We start from the raw sequence: 20,084 nt of genomic DNA on the forward strand, positions 1-20,084 counted from the left end.
ATAAACGTTCACTTCCTGTTGAGTCCCTTTGGGTTGAAGGTTCAGTTTGTTTGTCCTCCAACATGAAGGTAGATCTCCTGATGTTTGTCTGAGCAGCAGTGGAATCTGTTGGTCTCTCATCCAATCAGGAGCAGCTAGCTGAAGGAGGGCGGAGCCTGTTGGACATGAATCATCAGGATGTAAACAGACTGTCACCATGGTTACCGTCTCTGTGTTCCTATTGGTCACAGACAGGAAGTGGTCCTTCTAGGTGTTCATCAGAAATTAATCTGCAACTTTTTAAATCAGTTTGACTTGTTAGTAAAAACTGGATGTTTTCACCAGAATGTGGTTATTATGGGATGGATCACCTGTTTGGAGACAAACCTTCATAAAACCTTCAACAGAACACAACTAGAACCTCAATAGAACCTAGAAACCTTCAGTAAAAGATGTTTTTAAAGAAGCCGTTTTACTGTGGATGTTCAAACAACTAAAGGATGAGAAGTGAACCTGGTGGTCCTCTATCTGGAGACCATCAGTTTTTCTGAGGTAACCATGGCAACAGCATGGCAACTTCTGGTTGGTATTTGTGTCTGTGGAGAACCTGGTTTTACCTGAGAAGCTCCTGAACATCTGGAGGAGGAACTGGAACATCTGGAGATGGATTGAGACGCCACACGTGTTTCTGCTAATGTGTATTCAATAAATAAAGAGGTACAGAAGCAACAGAAGAACATCATGCACGGTGAAGAACGGACACCAAACAGAAAGTGGAACCTTCAGAAGGTCTAAAGCGTTTCTCGTATCAGGTATTGATCAGCGTGTTTACATTCAGCTGGAGGCTCTATCAACTACGTCATCAATAACACTGAGGGTCCGCTGGAGATCAATACGACAGAAGAACATTTGATCCATGATGGCTTCGTCTGAGTGCAAATCAATCACCGATAATATCCGATCAATAACAGCAGAGTCCACGTCAATCAATCAATCCTTGAAACCTGAAAACACAAACACCAAACCCTTCAGAGCCGATCAGTTCCAATCGATCTGATTGATCCTTTTAGAAGATGTTTTGTGTTTGTGTCCAGTCTGAAGCCCCGGCGTGGTGGACAGCAACATGTCAAACAAGATCAGAAGAACATGGAGAACACACAGGTTCAGGTTTAAGGCTTCAGGAGCTCCAAGAACCAACCAGAGTTCTGTCCTTTAGATCTTCTGCAGCTTCAGGTTCTTCAGCTGGTCTCAGAAGAACTAAAGCAGAAGAACTAAACGAACCCTAACCTGAAGCTGCTCTGGATCTTCTGCTCTCGATCTTCTGGTGGAACTAAAGCAGGAGGAAGTCGCTGGTTTCTGTGACGTCGTGTTTTTTGTTCTGTTTGTTCAGAGTCGGAATCTAAACTAAAGTGAAACTAAAAGATCCAGCAGCTCATCAATAATCATCAATAATCCCATTGATCAGTTGATCGGTTTCTGGGTTCAGCTGTAGAAATCACAACAGAAGTTTCATTAAAGTCGGCAGTTTGTTCTGGAGGTTTAACTTGTGCTCACTTTGTTTTCCTTCTTTCAGAAATGTCACCTACAGATGAATCAATAATCAATAAGAATCTGAATTAATTCACCTCCAAACACGGTTCAGTTTCAGAAAGTTTGTTTTCAGATAAATTCTCTTCATGTGTTCAACTTTGATCCAAAATGTTTGAAGGTTAAATTAATTTAGATTTCATTTGATTCAATTTTTCCAGAAACTTTTCATCATATTTGGATTCTTTCCACAGAATTCACATACTTTACTGAAGAAACTCTGAAACGTTTCTCATTAATCCATCGTTTTATTCTCTAATATTCTGAATTCTTTCTCTAAATCCCTTTATTCTTTCGCAGAACTTTAATCTCAAATGCATTTTAAAAAGATTAAATTGTACTTTTACGGTTTTTCCCTTTTTAAACTCAATATTTGTGCCAGAATAAAGTTACTGAAGCTGAACTCTTTTACTGTAAAAATCTGCTATTATTCTCTTAATATTCTGAATTTTTCCTTCAGAATCATTTCCTTCCTGTTGCAGAACTTTAATCTCAGATGCAGTTTTAGGAAGTGGAGCTGAGGATCTGAACCCTTTCAAATTAAAAGTCTTTATAATGTAGTTTTAGGAAGTGCAGCTGAGGATCTGAACCATTTCAAAGTAAAAGCAGTGAGATTAAGGTGTGTTTGAAGGAAGCAGCAGTTTTACAGGCCGTTAGTAATAAACTGGGTGTTCTAAAGACGGACTCGACTCCTCGGTTCTCTAGAAATAAAGTCCAGAACCTTCAAGGCGTCTCAGTGGTAAAGCAGCAAGTATTTACACACATTCTTCACTTCCCTCTACTTCCTGTCAGAGTTCAGCCAATGCCTGTTCACACTGAGGTCATGTGATCCTGACGCCGGCCCGTTTCCGTGGAGAAGAGGAGGCACTTCCTGATTGGCTGGTTAGTTTCCGGGCCTCCGCCAGCGTCTCCGGGCGAAACAGGTGTCGGACAGCGGGGGGCGCTGCTGCCTCAGCCTGAAGAGGAGGCACTTGGAGTGATGCTCTGAGGAACCGCCATTCTGCTATGTCATCAGGATGGGCTTCTGCCGGACCTCCAGGATGTCTGGACCCAACAGAACCAACAGTTAGAACCAACAGAACCAATAGCAACATCAGTTAAACATCAACAGAACCAGCAGAACCATGAGTGAAACACCAACAGAACCATGAGTTAAAACACCAACAGAACCATGAGTTAAAACACCAACAGAACCATGAGTTAAACACCAACAGAACCATGAGTTAAACATCACCAGAACAAACAGAACCAGTTTTCATTTCAGCTCAGACCAGATGGAACCAGTTTTAATGGATTCCATCAATCCAGAATAAAAAAGTACAAATGTTTTTATGTTTTATTCATTTTCTAGCACAAAAAACTCAGCAGGTGTGTTTGATTTCTTCACCTGCAGCCCAAAGTCTCAGATAAACAAATGTTCAGCTGGAGACAACAGATGCAAAACCGGTAGCTAGTTAACGTCATACAGGACTAACCCACAGCTAAAGACACAAAGATGCTAACTAACCCACAGCTAGCTGTAGTTCAGCTCTCTGCCTGCAGAGGATAGTGTGGTGATGTGCTGTAGAGTGTACAGGTCAGGCATGAACTAACCGTGACGTGACCCGTTGGTTTCAACGCCGAGAAAATGAAGCCCGGATTTTGCTACTTCCTGGTCACCATTTTGGATTTTTTGGAGCCAGTGATGTAAAAAGCGTCATCAAACAGACTGGACCGGAGAGCAACTAGGGGCAGGACCAGTCTATGGGCGGGTCAGACTGAAGCCAGACGGCTGAAAGCCTCTAAAGGATCTGTCAATCATTCCAGTCAAGACTGTCTATCAAGTATAGCCACGCCCCCTGGCTCCGCCAACTTTAATGATTTATTTAAAATTCAGTATTGATTTATTTTAAGATCGGCCACCTGATCTCTCATTTTGACAATGAAAACTAACGGGAAAAAAATCCTGAGCTGTAGAACATCAGTCTATCAAATTTTATTTTTTCCAAAAATGAATTGGGGTCTATGGAGAAAAAGCTTTTTGGAGCCAACCCTAGCGGACGGCGGGATATTGCAAGTTTTTGACACTTCCGGGTGGGCTTCATTTTTGGAGCCAGATGCTACGTCCATCTTTATGTACAGTCTATGGTACAGGTGTGCAAAGGTGTGTTCAGGTGTATCCAGGTGTTGAGTCCTACCTGTGGTGATGCGGTGCAGCGGCAGCGTGACGTAGGTCAGGTGGGAATAGAGCAGGAAGTAGTCTTCAGCTCGGTTCAGTTTGAGCCAGGAGCCGACCAGAGAACGTCCGGTTCCCGACAGAGAACGAGAACGAAGGTTGGTGGTGGAGTGGAGATCTGGAAGCAGCCGCAGGTAGAAGCACCATGAGAACAGGAAGGGAACAGGAAGTAAGCAGGAAGTCTGGAGACGTACCTTCATCCTCCTCCTCCCTGAAGAACTCCTCGCTGTCGTTAGCAGAGTGAGACTTCTTCATCTCAGCGATTCTGTTTCTGGGCATCTTCCTCCTCAGAGACGGAGAGAAGAAGGCTGGCCGGTTCCTCTCTGGAGTAGGAGGAGTGCTGAAGGACGTCACCTGAGGAGGACAGGTGAGGAGGACACCTCAGATCCAGACTGATAGATACATCAAGAAGGAAATAATTTGCGGTTTGTTGCTGAATGAAACTGGATCTGCTCCGTTTAAACCTTTAACTTCTTTCATTTTCAGGTTCTTTTTTTTACAGGACATCTGAAGGTTTCTGATCACCGTAATCAGATCAATAATCATCACTTCCTGCCGAACCTCATCCTGGGTTTTTGGTTTTCAGATAAACAGAAGTGAAACCTTCACAGGAAGTCTGGACTTCCTGCTTCCAGTCCTCTCGATCCTTACCCTCTCATGCATCGGGGACACCTGGTCCTCCTCGGTGCCGCAGGGCGACGTGTCCCCGGTGGGCACCCTGCTGACGGCCATCTCAGCATGGCCCTTCCCCTGGGGGCCCTTCATCCGCACGAACTCCATGTTGTTGTATTTATAGAAGCCAAAAGACATCCGCTGGGCCATCTTAGCCGCCACGCTAACCTGCACCAACATACAGCGGACAGCATTAGCTAACTGCTAGCAATAGCCTACTGCTAACCTTAGCTAGGTGCTGGCATTAGCTAACTGCTAACATTAGCTAACTGCTAGCACTAGGTCCTGCTAGCATTAGCCAACTGTTAGCATTAGCCAACTGTTAGCATTGGCTAACTGTTAACATTATCCTACTGCTAGCTGCTAACACTGTGTTTTATGGCCACATGCTGCAGACCAGCTGATTTTCCATCACCCTCAGCTGGACTATTATGCTATAATTACTATTATTACAAATATTAGCATGCTAACAGGCTGTAGCGTTCTGCTAACTCACCCGGTTATCGTAGACCTTCTTCAGCGCCTCGTAGCGGATGGAGCCCTGGAAGATGACGCCCTGGAAGGTGTTGCTCTTGTCACTGGCCACCAGCTCTACACAAACCATCTCACCTTCTCCCACTGTCATGTCACTGAACACCTGCAACAGTCACATGACTTTACCTGCACAGACCGGCCAATCACAGCCCACAGCTCCTCCCAGTGAACAGTCTATAATGATGATCATTCTAAGATTAAACGTCTGCAGAGGATCAATAAAGTTTAATCAGAATCTTTAATGAAATCCGGCTGAGAATTCTAGACCGATTTCATTCTGTTAGATCAGAACTGAACGCATCTCTGAGTTTAGGGCTACTGTACATAAACACATATCTATCTATCTATCTATCTGTCGATTGATCGATCGATCAATAGATAGAGAGACAGAACGTAGTTTGTTTGTGTAACATGGCGACTGAAGGATTGAAGGTCAGATTTCTGCTGCTTTCAAGTTTTAGTTAATTTTTTGTTTGTTCAGAAAATGAACTAAAACATTGTCAGACTAAAAGTCTTCAGAAATCTTTTCTCCTTAATGCCGACATTAATGGATCCAAGTGTGATGTCATCTGTACATCATCTGTAGATCATCTGTAGATCATCTGTACATCAGCTGTAGATCATCTGTACATCATCTGTAGATCAGCTGTAGATCATCTGTAGATCAGCTGTAGATCAGCTGTAGATCAGCTGATCACATGTTTTACTGCATCATTTCTCCACATAAATTAATAAATGTTTTGGTCTCATTAGCTAGTTAGCTTTTAATCTCCATTCTGATTTAGTTTCTGCTGGTTTTCTGGTTTGAACATTTGAACAAATAAAGTACTGAAATTAATTAAAATGATTCAAAAGATGTGGACGGTCTCCATGTTCAGCTCCTACAGGTAAGTTATTAGACTCCAGGTGAAGCTGAAAGCGTCTGGGAGCAGAATGAAAATGGGTTACCTCCTCAAAGTTGTCAATCATGAAGAAGATGTTGGGGTAGCTCATCTTTGACTCCTCCCCTTTGCTGTCCATGGCGTGTTTACTGGGAGACGCGAACACTTCCTGTCAGGTGACGGACAGGCACCAATCAGATCTCGGCTCAGAGTTAGCGCTGCCATGCTAACGGCGCTAACGGTCCCTACCTGACACTTCTTCTTGTGGATGTGGATGTCTCCTGCATCTGAGCGCGTGCAGACAGCGCACGTCACCACGTAGTCCAGCTGCAACAGATGTTCAGGTGTTAGTGGACCAGAACAAGAGTTCTACCTGCAGAACCAGGAGTTCTCACCAGAACCCAATCTAAGCTCCCTCACCTTCTGCAGGATCAGGTTCAGGTAGACGCTCTCCTCCCAGTCAATGTCCGGGTCTCCAAGGCCCGGTAACTTCTTAGAGTCTCTCCTGTAGACCTCCACCTCCACCTGGAACAGAACCATCAGAACCGTTACTATGACAACATGTGATCAGAGTTTTACCTTCATACTATGAATATCTCCAGAGTTCCAGGTCCTTGAAGTCCATAGAGGAGAACGTCCCCTGTAGAAAATTCTAGGTCTACTCTAGAACTTCCTCCAGTTGTCGGTAGATCTATTGTAGAACTTTCTCTAGTTGTCGGTAGGTCTACTCTAGAACTTTCTCCAGTTGTCGGTAGGTCTACTCTAGAACTTTCTCCAGCTGTCGGTAGGTCTGCTCTAGAACTTTCTCCAGCTGTCGGTAGGTCTACTCTAGAACTTTCTCCAGCTGTCGGTAGGTCTGCTCTAGAACTTTCTCCAGTTGTCGGTAGGTCTGCTCTAGAACTTTCTCCAGTTGTCGGTAGGTCTGCTCTAGAACTTTCTCCAGGTGTCGGTAGGTCTGCTCTAGAACTTTCTCCAGGTGTCGGTAGGTCTGCTCTAGAACTTTCTCCAGTTGTCGGTAGGTCTGCTCTAGAACTTTCTCCAGGTGTCGGTAGGTCTACTCTAGAACTTTCTCCAGGTGTCGGTAGGTCTGCTCTAGAACTTTCTCCAGGTGTCGGTAGGTCTACTCTAGAACTTTCTCCAGGTGTCGGTAGGTCTGCTCTAGAACTTTCTCCAGTTGTCGGTAGGTCTACTCTAGAACTTTCTCCAGGTGTCGGTAGGTCTACTCTAGAACTTTCTCCAGGAGACGTTCTCCTTTTCTGCTTCCAGTCTTTAAGTTTAGTCTCTCTTAGAACATTCCAGGTCCTTGAAGTACATAGAGGTGGGTCCAGATTTATCACTTTTTGATGGGAGTTTTCCAGAACTTCACCAGAACTTCATCAGTCCAGGAGATAGAACCATGAAATTTAGAAGGAAGAACATCTGAGTTCTGGTAAAAATTGACGCCAGATCAGTTCATATCCATCCAAGTGTCTCAGTCTGAAGATAATCCAGATTTCACCAATTCTAGACAGTTTTTGATTCGTTTTGAACAAAATTTCAGGTCCTTTAGAACATTTTTGGAATAATTTGGGGAAATCCTGAGTTAATTTGGAAGTTTTTATTGTCATTTTTTGGAGAAATTATGATAATTTGGGGACAATTTAGCGTCATTCTGGACAAATATCGACAAATCTGGGACAATTTTTTGTGTAATTTTAGACAAATTTCATGTAATTTGATCAATTTTTAATAAAAAACACAACCGAGTTCTGGTAAAAACTGACCTTAGATCAGTTTAGATCCATCCAGGTGTCTCAGTCTGAGCACTGAACCTAGTTTCTGATCATCAGTATTATGGGATGTCTCCTAGTGAACCAGTTTACTGTGTGAGTCACAGAAAGCTGCACTGGATCTGATTTTTAGTTCTTGGTCCTCCAGGGAGGTCTGAGGTCTCCACCTGCCAGGACTCACATCACTCACCGACCAATTAGAGCGCAGGACGGGTTGCCACGGTAACGCTGTGTGTGTGTCTGACATTAAAACACACTCTTCTTCCTTCCATAATAACTGAATGTATGCTCAAACTTCAGCTTCATTTTCATCTTTTTTTTTGTTCTGTTTCTTCTTTCGTGTTTTTTTCTTCCTTGTTGTTAAATTCATTTATTTACTCTGAGAAATATCAGTTATTTTACTGGTTTTATACTGCTGCTTTTTCCTTCATTTTCATTTTTATTAGTTTTATATTAAATAAATTTATCCAAGAAAGATGAAGAACCTGATTTCTGCTGGTTTTTAGCTCCAGTCTTTGTGGTTTCTCTTCCTTCCTTGTTTTCTCTTTGGTTTTGATTTGTTCCGTCTTTTTCTTCCTGTAGATTTGGATCCTTTCTGCTTCAGAAACATCTTTCCTTCCTCCTGATTCTGTCTCTTTCTGTTGTGTTTCCTTCAAAGTTTGGATTAAATGAATGTTTTTAGTTTAGTGCTGTATTCATGCTTCGTGTTTCTTCTGTTTCACTAAAATGGCTCCATGTTTGTCTTGTTTTAATGATTCGTGTCTCAGCTGCTGTTCAGACAGATGAAGTTTTTTTGTGACTTCAGGAAAGGAAAGCAGCTGAAATCTTTGCTGACTGAGAGAATTCATCTGTTTGGTGTCTTTAGGTTCCGTCTGGTCTGAATGTGAGCTGGTGTCTGATTCTCTGACAGCTTTCAGAGCTGGACAGTCTGAACCAATCAGAGAAACACTGGTTCTTCTGGTTCCTGCTGCTGGTTCTGATGTTCTGGAGAACTTTGAGGTCTCACAGATCTGCTACATCTGACCTCACTGAGATTAAAAGAAAAAGATCTGATGAGGAGATTAACCCCTCACCACTATTATTATCATTATCATCATTATTAATAATAAATGTTATGTCCAGCAGGTCCAGTTGTGAGTCTGGATGATCTTCAAATGGACCTCAAGTCTGCTGCACATTTAGAACAAACATCTAGTGTTCACCCACATCACGCTTCATTTTCTCCTCCACTGAGTTCCCTTCATTTAAACTACGGCTCCAAAGTTCTAGAACATCCCAGTGTTCCCAGTGTTCCCAATGTTCCCAATCTTCCCAATGTTCCCAATCTTCCCAGTGTTCCCAATGTTCCCAATGTTCCCAATGTTCCAAATGTTCCCAGTGTTCCCAATGTTCCAAATGTTCCCAATGTTCCAAATGTTCCAAATGTTCCCAATCTTCCCAGTGTTCCCAATCTTCCCAGTGTTCCCAATGTTCCAAATGTTCCCAGTGTTCCCAATCTTCCCAATGTTCCCAGTGTTCCCAATCTTCCCAATCTTCCCAGTGTTCCCAGTGTTCCCAATGTTCCAAATGTTCCCAATGTTCCCAATGTTCCCAATGTTCCCAATGTTCCCAATGTTCCCAATGTTCCCAGTGTTCCCAATCTTCCCAGTGTTCCCAATGTTCCAAATGTTCCCAGTGTTCCCAATCTTCCCAATGTTCCCAGTGTTCCCAATGTTCCCAGTGTTCCCAGTGTTCCAGATTTTATACTACATTCCAGCAGTTCGGTCCAGTAAAAATCTTGGTCCAAAGGTAAGCGGTGAACTACCAGAGGTTAAAATAATCTGAGATATCTGCGTTCCATCTGAACCTCTGCTCACCTTCTTGCCTTCAGTGTTGTCGGCGCTGACGTAGGCCGGCTTCCTGCGGACGTAGAACAACATGTCGTCCTGCCGCTGGGCCCACTTCTCCATGAAATAGGTGGAGAACATCCAGGTCCAGAACACGATGCGATCATCTTTAAAACAGCCTGTAAAGACACAGAACAGTCATCAGAAACACACGAAAAATAAAATAACAAACACACTAGAAACTAAAATACGACACCAAGGATTTAAAGAACCTGTAAAAACCCAAAGAACTCTAGAAAGAGTCACATGTAAGTCAGATTATTACTGGTTTTAATCAGATTATTAGTGGTTTTATACCAGTTTTAACATATATTATTTACTGAACCAACGCTGGAGAAAACCTGCAGCTGAGAGTTAAAACCTTAAAGTCTTCATGTGCTCCTTTAAAGACGTTCTGCTGGTTCTTCCTCAATAATCTGAAGGATCAACAGCAGCTCAGAGACCACAGAAACCAGGAAGTTCTCCAGCGTGAGGTTGGTCAGTTTAACTGAGGACAGAGTTAGATGAAGTGAAACCACAGAGACAGGACATGGTTGTTGGGGTCGTTTTGGATAATTTTGTGGTTGTTTTTAGTCAATTTGTGTTTTTTTTAGTCATTTTGTGGTGGTTTTGGATCTTTTTGTGGTGCCTGAGTCTCAGTTTAACTGACACTGGGGTTAGATCGAGTGAAAGATGTTCTCCAGCGTGGTGTTGGTTAGTTATAGTTAGATGAAGTGAAAGATGTTCTCCAGTGTGGTGTTGGTTAGTTATAGTTAGATGAAGTGAAAGATGTTCTCCAGCGTGGTGTTGGTTAGTTATAGTTAGATGAAGTGAAAGATGTTCTACAGTGTGGTGTTGGTTAGTTATAGTTAGATGAAGTGAAAGATGTTCTACAGCGTGGTGTTGGTTAGTTATAGTTAGATGAAGTGAAAGATGTTCTCCAGTGTGGTGTTGGTTAGTTATAGTTAGATGAAGTGAAAGATGTTCTCCAGCGTGGTGTTGGTTAGTTATAGTTAGATGAAGTGAAAGATGTTCTACAGCGTGGTGTTGGTTAGTTATAGTTAGATGAAGTGAAAGATGTTCTACAGTGTGGTGTTGGTTAGTTATAGTTAGATGAAGTGAAAGATGTTCTACAGCGTGGTGTTGGTTAGTTATAGTTAGATGAAGTGAAAGATGTTCTCCAGTGTGGTGTTGGTTAGTTATAGTTAGATGAAGTGAAAGATGTTCTCCAGCGTGGTGTTGGTTAGTTATAGTTAGATGAAGTGAAAGATGTTCTACAGCGTGGTTTTGGTTAGTTATAGTTAGATGAAGTGAAAGATGTTCTACAGTGTGGTGTTGGTTAGTTATAGTTAGATGAAGTGAAAGATGTTCTACAGTGTGGTGTTGGTTAGTTATAGTTAGATGAAGTGAAAGATGTTCTACAGTGTGGTGTTGGTTAGTTATAGTTAGATGAAGTGAAAGATGTTCTACAGCGTGGTGTTGGTTAGTTATAGTTAGATGAAGTGAAAGATGTTCTACAGTGTGGTGTTGGTTAGTTATAGTTAGATGAAGTGAAAGATGTTCTACAGTGTGGTGTTGGTTAGTTATAGTTAGATGAAGTGAAAGATGTTCTCCAGTGTGGTGTTGGTTAGTTATAGTTAGATGAAGTGAAAGATGTTCTCCAGTGTGGTGTTGGTTAGTTATAGTTAGATGAAGTGAAAGATGTTCTACAGCGTGGTTTTGGTTAGTTATAGTTAGATGAAGTGAAAGATGTTCTACAGCGTGGTTTTGGTTAGTTATAGTTAGATGAAGTGAAAGATGTTCTACAGCGTGGTTTTGGTTAGTTATAGTTAGATGAAGTGAAAGATGTTCTACAGTGTGGTGTTGGTTAGTTATAGTTAGATGAAGTGAAAGATGTTCTCCAGCGTGGTTTTGGTTAGTTATAGTTAGATGAAGTGAAAGATGTTCTCCAGCGTGGTTTTGGTTAGTTATAGTTAGATGAAGTGAAAGATGTTCTCCAGCGTGGTGTTGGTTAGTTATAGTTAGATGAAGTGAAAGATGTTCTCCAGCGTGGTTTTGGTTCAGGCTGACGCTGACGTTTCATTTCCTTCAGTGAATCAGTTTAACGGAGGATTAACCTCATTAGCTTTGATCTGCTGGGCTTTAATTGAGTTGTGGAAACACCTGAGCTGCAGCAGAAGAAGATCCACCAGCACAAACTCATTTCACTTCAAAGTCTGACTACAAACATGAAATAAATCCAGAGATCTTTACTGTTACTGAGGCAGAAATACAACAAACTACAACTTATTTCATTAAATCTCCTCTAACAGAAACATGAGAAACTAAAGATCTGGTAAATAAATAAACTGATGATATCTCTAATATCTTTAATATCATGCAGATACAGTCAGATATAAAACAGACAAACCTGCTGCCATGTCTCATATTTTATCCTGGAAGTCGACTCTCCCCGTTTACTACAAAAACAAGGAGAACTTTCTACAAACTAGAGCTTCTGCAAAGGCTGTTCTCTTCATATTTTATTATCTTTTATCTATAAATGGTCAAAAAACATAAAACCTAATAAAAGTTCATATTCCAACGAGTTCTCTGACAAACACAAAGACTTTGGTTCAACTATAAAAGTCATAAAATCTTCACATCTAAGAGTCTGAAAGCAGCAGATCTTTGGCTTTTTGCTGAATCGACTAAATCGATCATTTAATAATCAAAACAGCAGATGATTAATTCATCTGCAGGATTTAAGAATCCCAATTAAGAGTTCTACAATCTGACCAAACAGCAGTCAGTTTCTATTCAGTGGATGTAAAAATGTCCCCTGATCAATACAAACAGACTGACTGATTGGATTCCAGACTGATGGAGAGAAATAATGAGTTTCAGCAACAACACGTTTAAAACAAACCTGAGATGTTCAGAAAATTTAACCGTTTATTTTCATGAGTCCAGAAAAAATTCCTGCTCCAGATGAGTCCACTGATTGATCAGTTGATTATCTATCGATTACTCTGATTACTGATTCTCCTGTTTTCTAATAAAAACAACATATTTCTTCCAGACGTGAGGATTTACAGCTTCTGTTGTCATATCTGGCATTAAATGAAGTCTGTTGTTCCAGGAGGAATCTGATTCTACTATTCTAGTATCTGAACACCAGAAAAACAGAACTCCAGAGAAGAACAAGGAGATTTTTAAAAGTAAATTGATGCATCAAAGGAATGAAACCAGTAAATGAGACGTTTCTAAGAGCATCATGTGGACGTTAGACTGAGTGTACAACAAGAAAATGAATTATTCACTGAAACTCTGAGCTTCTATATTTAATGTTCTGAGTGTTTTCTTCAGTTGGATCCATTAATCATGACGGTGAAGTTCACAGGAGAAGATCTGAAGGGTTCAATAGAAAACAGAAAGTAGAAACAGCAGAAAAGAAAAGAAATAAAATCCCTGAAAACCTCTCAAACTTCTCCTCTGGTTCTAGAAGCTAAGATCAGGTGAATAAATCCAGAAATCCGTGAGAAGCTGCAGCAGATCCTGTTCACTGGTTGGTTCTGGTCTTTATCATCCAGGAGACCCACAGGACGGAGAACCTGAGGAACATCTGATGTTTCTGGCTTTCTTTACAGTTACTGTTATCGTCACTATTCCTGACAAAGGTTCTCACATCGTTCTAAAAGATTCCCTCATCTGAGGATCTGATGATGGTGGGAACAACAGCTGTTTGACAAGTTCCCTAAAATCTTCTGGAATCTTCTGAACGACAAGTAGAACCACCTGAAGTCCAACAGAACCATTTAAAGAATCATTACGGCCTCCTTGGCAACAGCAAGAAACACCTCTAGAACCTTCTAAACATCAGAACTACCTAAAAGACTCTTTACATCTCCTCACTGACCACTAGAGCCACCTGAAGAACCCTTCAAGCCCTCCCAGTGACCACTGGAACCTCCTCAGTGACCATTCAAACCACCAGCTTCCCATGACCAGGAGAACCACTTCAATGAACCCTAGAAGCTCTACACCATCAGAGCCACTGGAACCAGGCAAAGGGCCCAGAGAGCTGCCAACAGACTCCCTGAACCTTCTTAGTCACTACGAGAACCATCAAAACCACCTAATCCATGAACATCCTCAACAACCACTACAACTGCCAGAACCACCTGACTGACCCTCTGAACCTCCTCAGTGGCCACTAGAACCACCTGAACGATGGCAGCAACCACCTGAAGTCCCCTTAGATCCCACTAGAACCTTTGTTAGAAGCAATAAAACATCTGCAGGATCCATAAAACCGCTGCTACAAAACAAATCTAAAGCTTTCAAGAAGTGCTGAATTTCCTGCCTCTGAACCCTGAGAGAAGCTGCTGGTAGAACACATGATGTGAGGATGATGTGGGTTCCTCCAGACTGAGCTGCAGTGTGATGAGTTGTAGATGATCTATGGTGATGTCAGGGATGAGTCAGTCCTGAGGTGGAACGTCTTTAAACCCTCCAGGTGTTCTGTTAGAGCTCTGTGATGTGATTGAGGAGGTAGATCAGTGTTCTGCTTTGGTTCTGGAGGTGTCATTTTAAGGTGCTGAAGTGTCAGAGCTTCATGTGTTCCAGTGAAGCAGAGCTCAGCGTCTGATAGAAGTCTATTTATAGCTGCACATTTTAAAAATACATCAGCTGTTATGAGCCGGCGGATCGTCATCGCTGCTGAAAGCGAGACGACCCGCCGAGAACCGCGACAAACACCAGAACTTATATAATCTGAGGACTTGCAGCTCCACGGCTGGATGGATCCACTGGAACCTTCAGGACTGATGGACACAATGAGGTTAAAGCTTCAGAGGAACGTTAGTGTGGACGGTTCCTCCAGTATCTCCTAAAGAACCCATAAAATATCACCAAGGTCCACTAGAACCACTTTAAGGACTCCTTTCACCCCAACTCAAACCTCCTGGGTTCTTCAGGGTCACTACAAACACACAAACCTAAAAGTTAGACCTGGTTTTAACTCACTGTGTCTTCCTGTCAGTTTTTTGGCTAAAGGTTGGATGTGCTGATTGTGTTTCTGTCTGTAGATGTTTTCATTTATTTTTTATTTGACGTCTGATTGGTTCCAGTTGGACGCAGATTTCAACACAAAGAGTTTTAACATTAGAAATGAGTAACGTTCTGTGTGGAACCTTTGAGCGTTTCCTTGAATCTGTGAAACGTGTTGTAGAGCTACAGAGACGCTGACATGAACAAAACAGGAAGCTCCGTGTGAAGCGTGTGACTGATCCGTGTCCTTTCTGTCATGTGTTCAGGCTGAATGCATGCATGTATGGAGTCATGTGGTTAGCATGACGACACGCTGCAGGTTCGGCTCAAACTATTCTACTTTAACTCTCAGTTTTCCTTTTTCTGTTCTTCACGCAGCTTTTAGACTCAAACGTTCTCCTGAAGGTTCCAACAACAACATGGAGCTTCAGAAGGAAGGATCTGACAGACGGACAGGAGAACAACACGTTTCACCTCCAAGTCCACGAAGGATCTGAACCAAAGTGAAGCAGGAACAGAAAGCCTCAGACAGAAGAAGCTCCAGTTCCTGGTTCCACATCTCCACCTGAGGAAGAGGAACCTGAGCAGCTTACAGCATTAAAGACTGAACTAACTGATGAACTGAAGTTAAAACATTTCATTTACATGAATGTGCTCTGACGCGTTTTAATGACGTCTGATGTGTCGCTTTAGTTTCTGCTTTAACAGACGAGGTTTCCTGCTGAGCTCCGTCTGTCACAAACAAACATCCACCACCAGCCACAGCTTCTCACTTAATGATTCATCTTCACCATTAGTTCCACTGGAGATTCTCCCTGAAGGCATCAAACGATGAACGAACACATCTGGAATTATGGAGGAAACAAAGCAGTGTGAAATAAGTCAGAACATGTTTTATATTTTAGATTCTTCAAATGATTGAATTTGAATTAAAAATCTGTCCAAAATAATTTATAAAAACAGTTGAAATGAGTCCAAAATGACTCGAAACCTGTTCAAAGCTACTCAAAATATCCCAAAATCTGTTTTAAAACTGTACAAAATGACTCAAAATATGTCCAAAATACGTTAAATCGTCTCATAAATGACCCAAAAGGAGCCCCAGATAGCCCCGAACAAGTCCCAGAAAGATTTAGAATGAGTTCAAAATGATTCAATTTGTCCAAACAAATTAAGGATTTCCAATAAGGAGTCAAACTAAAATAACCTACAAAACAAATTGAAATTTGTCCAAAACTACTTTAACTGTAAAAACTGACTTGCAGTTTTTTAACAATGAATTGAAACTTGTGTTCAGTGACTGGAAATGTGTCTTAAATGACTGAAAAATCATCCAAACTCACTCAAACTTTATCTAATACAAGTAAATATTTGTCCACAGTGACTTGAAACCTGTTTATAACTATTCAAATCTTCTCAAAAATGTTTGAAAATGGTCCAAAATGGATTAAATCTGGACCCAAACAACCCAAAAGAAGTCCCAGACAGCAATGAACAAGTCCCAACAAACTCATAGTTTGTTCAAAATGATTCAGATGGAATTAAAAACGACCAACAATGACTCAGAATCTGTTCTGTTACATTCTTTGATTTGTTTCCAGCTTTGAACACTCTCGTTAATCTCTGCATTTGGAGAGACATTCAAAGTCCTGGTAGGTTCCTGGTTGTTCCGAGATGGTTTTTTGTAGGTTCCTGGTAGTTCCTAGATGGTTTTTTGTAGGTTCCTGGTAGTTCCTAGATGGTTTTTTGTAGGTTCCTGGTAGTTCCTAGATGGTTTTTTGTAGGTTCCTGGTAGTTCCTAAATGGTTCCTTGAGGATTCATTCCAAGTTTTCCAGTTTTCTGGACTGACTGACCTTCAGGTCTTAAAGTAATGATGAACTGCTGGTTCTCTAAGCTGATTGGTTCTTCCATAATATGGATTCTAACCGTTGTCCAATAGGGCTGTCAGCTGTGGACCAACCTGACTTCTGATGGACCAACCCTATTAAGAAGGAAGAAGCTCCACAGATGAACCTTGACAAGGAACAGCTGTGAAGTGGAACCATTTCAGGTTCTACCTCATGAAGCTCCTCCAGAGAATAACCAGAGTGTTCAAAGGATCTAAAATATAAAACATGTTCTGACTGATTTCATACTGCTTTTGTTTCCAGATGTGCTCATTCATAGTTTGATGCCTTCAGTGAGAATCTAGAATGAAGATGAAGAAGAACATTGAGAAGCTGTGATGGTGGTAGTGTGAAATGTTCATGGATCAGCTGATGATCGACACTGAGGCTGCATTAAATATTCAGCAGGTTGGTAATAATAATAATAATAAGAATAATCAGCTATTTTTACTGAAGGGTTTGTGCAGCGATCGATCTGCAGCGCTAAAGCTGCCCTCAGAGTATTTATAGCCGCAGCGTTGGAGGTAATTAAACCTGAATCATTGATGTTCGTCTGCTGCTCTGCTTTTATTCTCTCAGATAAACGTTGCTGTTCAAAGGCAACGAGGCGACACCAACAAAGAAAAACCTCAGAGACTCATGAACCAGCTGCAGTAATAAACCAGCAGACACCTCAGCAGATCCAAACACTGTGGTCTGGATTCTACCTGAGAACGAGCTGGAACACACAGACCAAGTCAGCACATCTGGAGCAGAAAACGAGTTCTACTACAGTACCTGCAATACAGCTCACCCCCCCAACGAGGCTCACCTGGACAGGTAACTGGTCCTGGGTTGGTAGTAAACTGGTTTAACTAGTCCTGGGTTGGTAGTAAACTGGTTTAACTAGTCCTGGGTTGGTAGTAAACTGGTTTAACTAGTCCTGGCTAACTACCCTCCGTCGAGGACAAACTCTTCACTGTGATGAACAAACAGCAGCTACAGAACTAAAGTACACGTCTGAAGTACTTCTACTCTGCTCCTGTTTACTGCATTACTAACATGTAGTACTACAGGTAGAAAACATCAACTACATATTATTCATCAGCTGATTGGAACAGGAAGTATTTCACTGTGGGGGACAAATACAATCTGTCGGGGTTCTGGTTCTGTCGGGGTTCTGGTTCTGTCGGGGTTCTGGTTCTGTCAGGGTTCTGGTTCTGTCGGGGTTCTGGTTCTGTCGGGGTTCTGGTTCTGTCGGGGTTCTGGTTCGGTTCCAGCAGCTGAGTTTCTCAGAAACAAAACCATCTCTGATGAACAGTGATGATGTCATGTCTCTGAACGGAGGCTCTGATTGGACCGTCGCTCTGCTGTGTGACATCACCGAGAGGAGAACAAACTGCAGAACCTCAACAGAACCATCCCTGTTCCACCAGTTAGAACCTGATTAAACTAAAGCTCGGCTGTTAGAATTGAACTAATAATATAACTTTATATATATCTATAATATTTTCCATAATATTATTTGTATAGAATGTTGCATCAATATATTATTATTACTAATACTGTTAGAATATTCTATAACTAACAATAATAATAAGAATAATATCAGATGTCTGAAGGAAAAACACGACTTTAACTAGTTTAAACCATAAACTAGAACTTTAAAGAGCTAAAAATAAATGACTGAGGTTTGAATGTGCAGGAATGATGCAGGAAAGTCTTCTATTGAACCAACTATTCAAAATAACAAGAATTAAGACCCACAGTTCAGGGTTCTGTGTTATTAAGTTAAAACTGTGACTTTATGATTCATAATTCTGGTTCAAATAATCAAAACTTTAATTTATCTGAGAATAAAATGACAGCTAAACCTACAGGTTATACCTGGAGTATTGTTTTACATATTTTAAAGATATTTACTCCATCAGAGACTTTAATCCTCACAAAAAACTCAGTAAAATACTTAATTATAAAAAAAAATCTATTAACAAATTTCTATAAAAATGACAAAATCCACCAGAAAACATTTAAACTTCATGGTTTCAGTCAAGACTGAATATAAAGAGAGTATAGAGCTGCTCAGATATAATTTATATATTATAAATTATTATGATATATGAATGAATATAAATATAGAGCAGCTGTGTTCAGGTAAGTCAGATATTATTATAAATGAACATGAGTCTGCTGAGATATTTAAAAATATAAATGATCATAAATCAATATGAAGTGAAGTTATGAGATATTATAATATATAAATGATAATAAATATAAATAGTGAACCCGGAGCTCCACCGGGGCTTCACCGACCCTCCGTCCCGGACTCACCCAGCCCGCTGATCTCCTGCCGGGTGTTCAGTCGGTTCCTCTCGTCGGCGATGGCCTTCAGCATCTGCTGCAGGGATCCGTCCGGCTCTCCGTTCTCCTCCTCCGCGGGCCCGACAGCCTTACACAAACCGGGGAAGGACGCCATCTCCGGGCTGGGATCATGACAGTCCGGCTAACGGCTACCGAGGACCCGGTTCACGGCAGCTAGCTGGCAGCTAACAGCGGCGGAGGAGCTCCGAGGGTTCCCCGGTTCTGACGCGACTTATCCCGGATAAGAAGCTGCACAGCCGCCGGAGGTCCGGACCTGTGGTGTCCGAGCAGAGAGCGGCAGGTCGGGCTGCTGAGGGGCTCCGGTCCTCCTGCCGTGGATCAGCTGGAAACACCCTCCGCTCTTCCTGGATCAACACGAGGCTCTTAAAGGCGCAGAGCACCGGCGAACCGAGCGGCAGCACGGGGCGGTGTTCCGAACGGGTCCGTCACAGGATTATTTAGTGACCCAGGAGCCCCGGCAGCGCCTGAACAGAAATAACATAAAAACAATCGAAAAGGCCCTTTATTATTATTATTATTATTATTATTATTATTGTTATTATTATTATTATTAGGAATAGACGATTTTTTTAAAAAAGAAAAAGGATCAATATTTGAATTTAAGTAAAATTTATAACGTAGACAGTCAAACTAAACGTGAGGTGAAAAGTCAGAATTCTGGCTTTTAAAAAGTAGCACTTCACGTTTTTCTTTTAATTAATGAATGAGATTAGACATTAAAAATTAGATTCAAAACATCTAATTTTATTATTTTTTTAGCTTAATAAAAACTGAGGACTCCATTTTCTGCCAGTATAAAAACAAACATTAAATATTAACTCTCAGTTCTGACGAAATTCAACTCAAATTTTGACATAAAATAAATTTGATTTAAAAACAAAAATTCTGGCATTTTTTGGCTGAATTCTGAATTTTGACTTTTTATTACACAGGCTTGATGTTTTAATGAATATTTTTACTTTGTTGAGGGATTTATTTGTTAGCTTCGTGTGTAGCTTTAGCCTTCTACTCATTTTATATTTTGGTATATTTGTTTATTTAGGACGCAGCGACACACAAAATTTTGAATTTAATTTTGCAATAAACTGTCTGTAAACCTGCTGATCTGCGGCACTCAGTGGTTCATGAATCAGACGCACCCAGTTCGCATCGCTGCTATGGAGTGACGTAGTTCAGATAGTCTCCGCCCGTCGGAGGACAGAAGATAGAAAACTGTCTCTAAATTTAAACAAAACTGTCTCGGTGTGAATTAAAATGAAACGATCTCTGTGTGTATTTAGTTGAAACATCACCTCAACTTCTC

The 20,084-nt window shown here is 41.4% G+C and overlaps 1 protein-coding gene across 1 annotated transcript; it reads right to left on the bottom strand.

Annotated features, from left to right (window-relative positions):
• Nucleotides 1-662: 662 nt before the first annotated feature.
• Nucleotides 663-19,227, bottom strand: kiaa0930. Its single transcript, XM_022212649.2, has 10 exons — nucleotides 18,731-19,227; nucleotides 9,494-9,642; nucleotides 6,289-6,393; nucleotides 6,118-6,195; nucleotides 5,936-6,037; nucleotides 4,950-5,090; nucleotides 4,433-4,621; nucleotides 3,976-4,135; nucleotides 3,744-3,899; nucleotides 663-2,610 (listed from the first exon to the last, which is right to left on the bottom strand). Exons 1-10 carry the CDS (start codon nucleotides 18,873-18,875, stop codon nucleotides 2,570-2,572), a joined length of 1,266 nt encoding a protein of 421 aa, XP_022068341.1. The 5' UTR covers nucleotides 18,876-19,227; the 3' UTR covers nucleotides 663-2,569.
• Nucleotides 19,228-20,084: the final 857 nt, after the last annotated feature.

Source organism: Acanthochromis polyacanthus, chromosome 1 (genome assembly GCF_021347895.1).
Source record: "Acanthochromis polyacanthus isolate Apoly-LR-REF ecotype Palm Island chromosome 1, KAUST_Apoly_ChrSc, whole genome shotgun sequence".
Classification (NCBI taxonomy): Eukaryota; Metazoa; Chordata; class Actinopteri; family Pomacentridae; genus Acanthochromis; species Acanthochromis polyacanthus.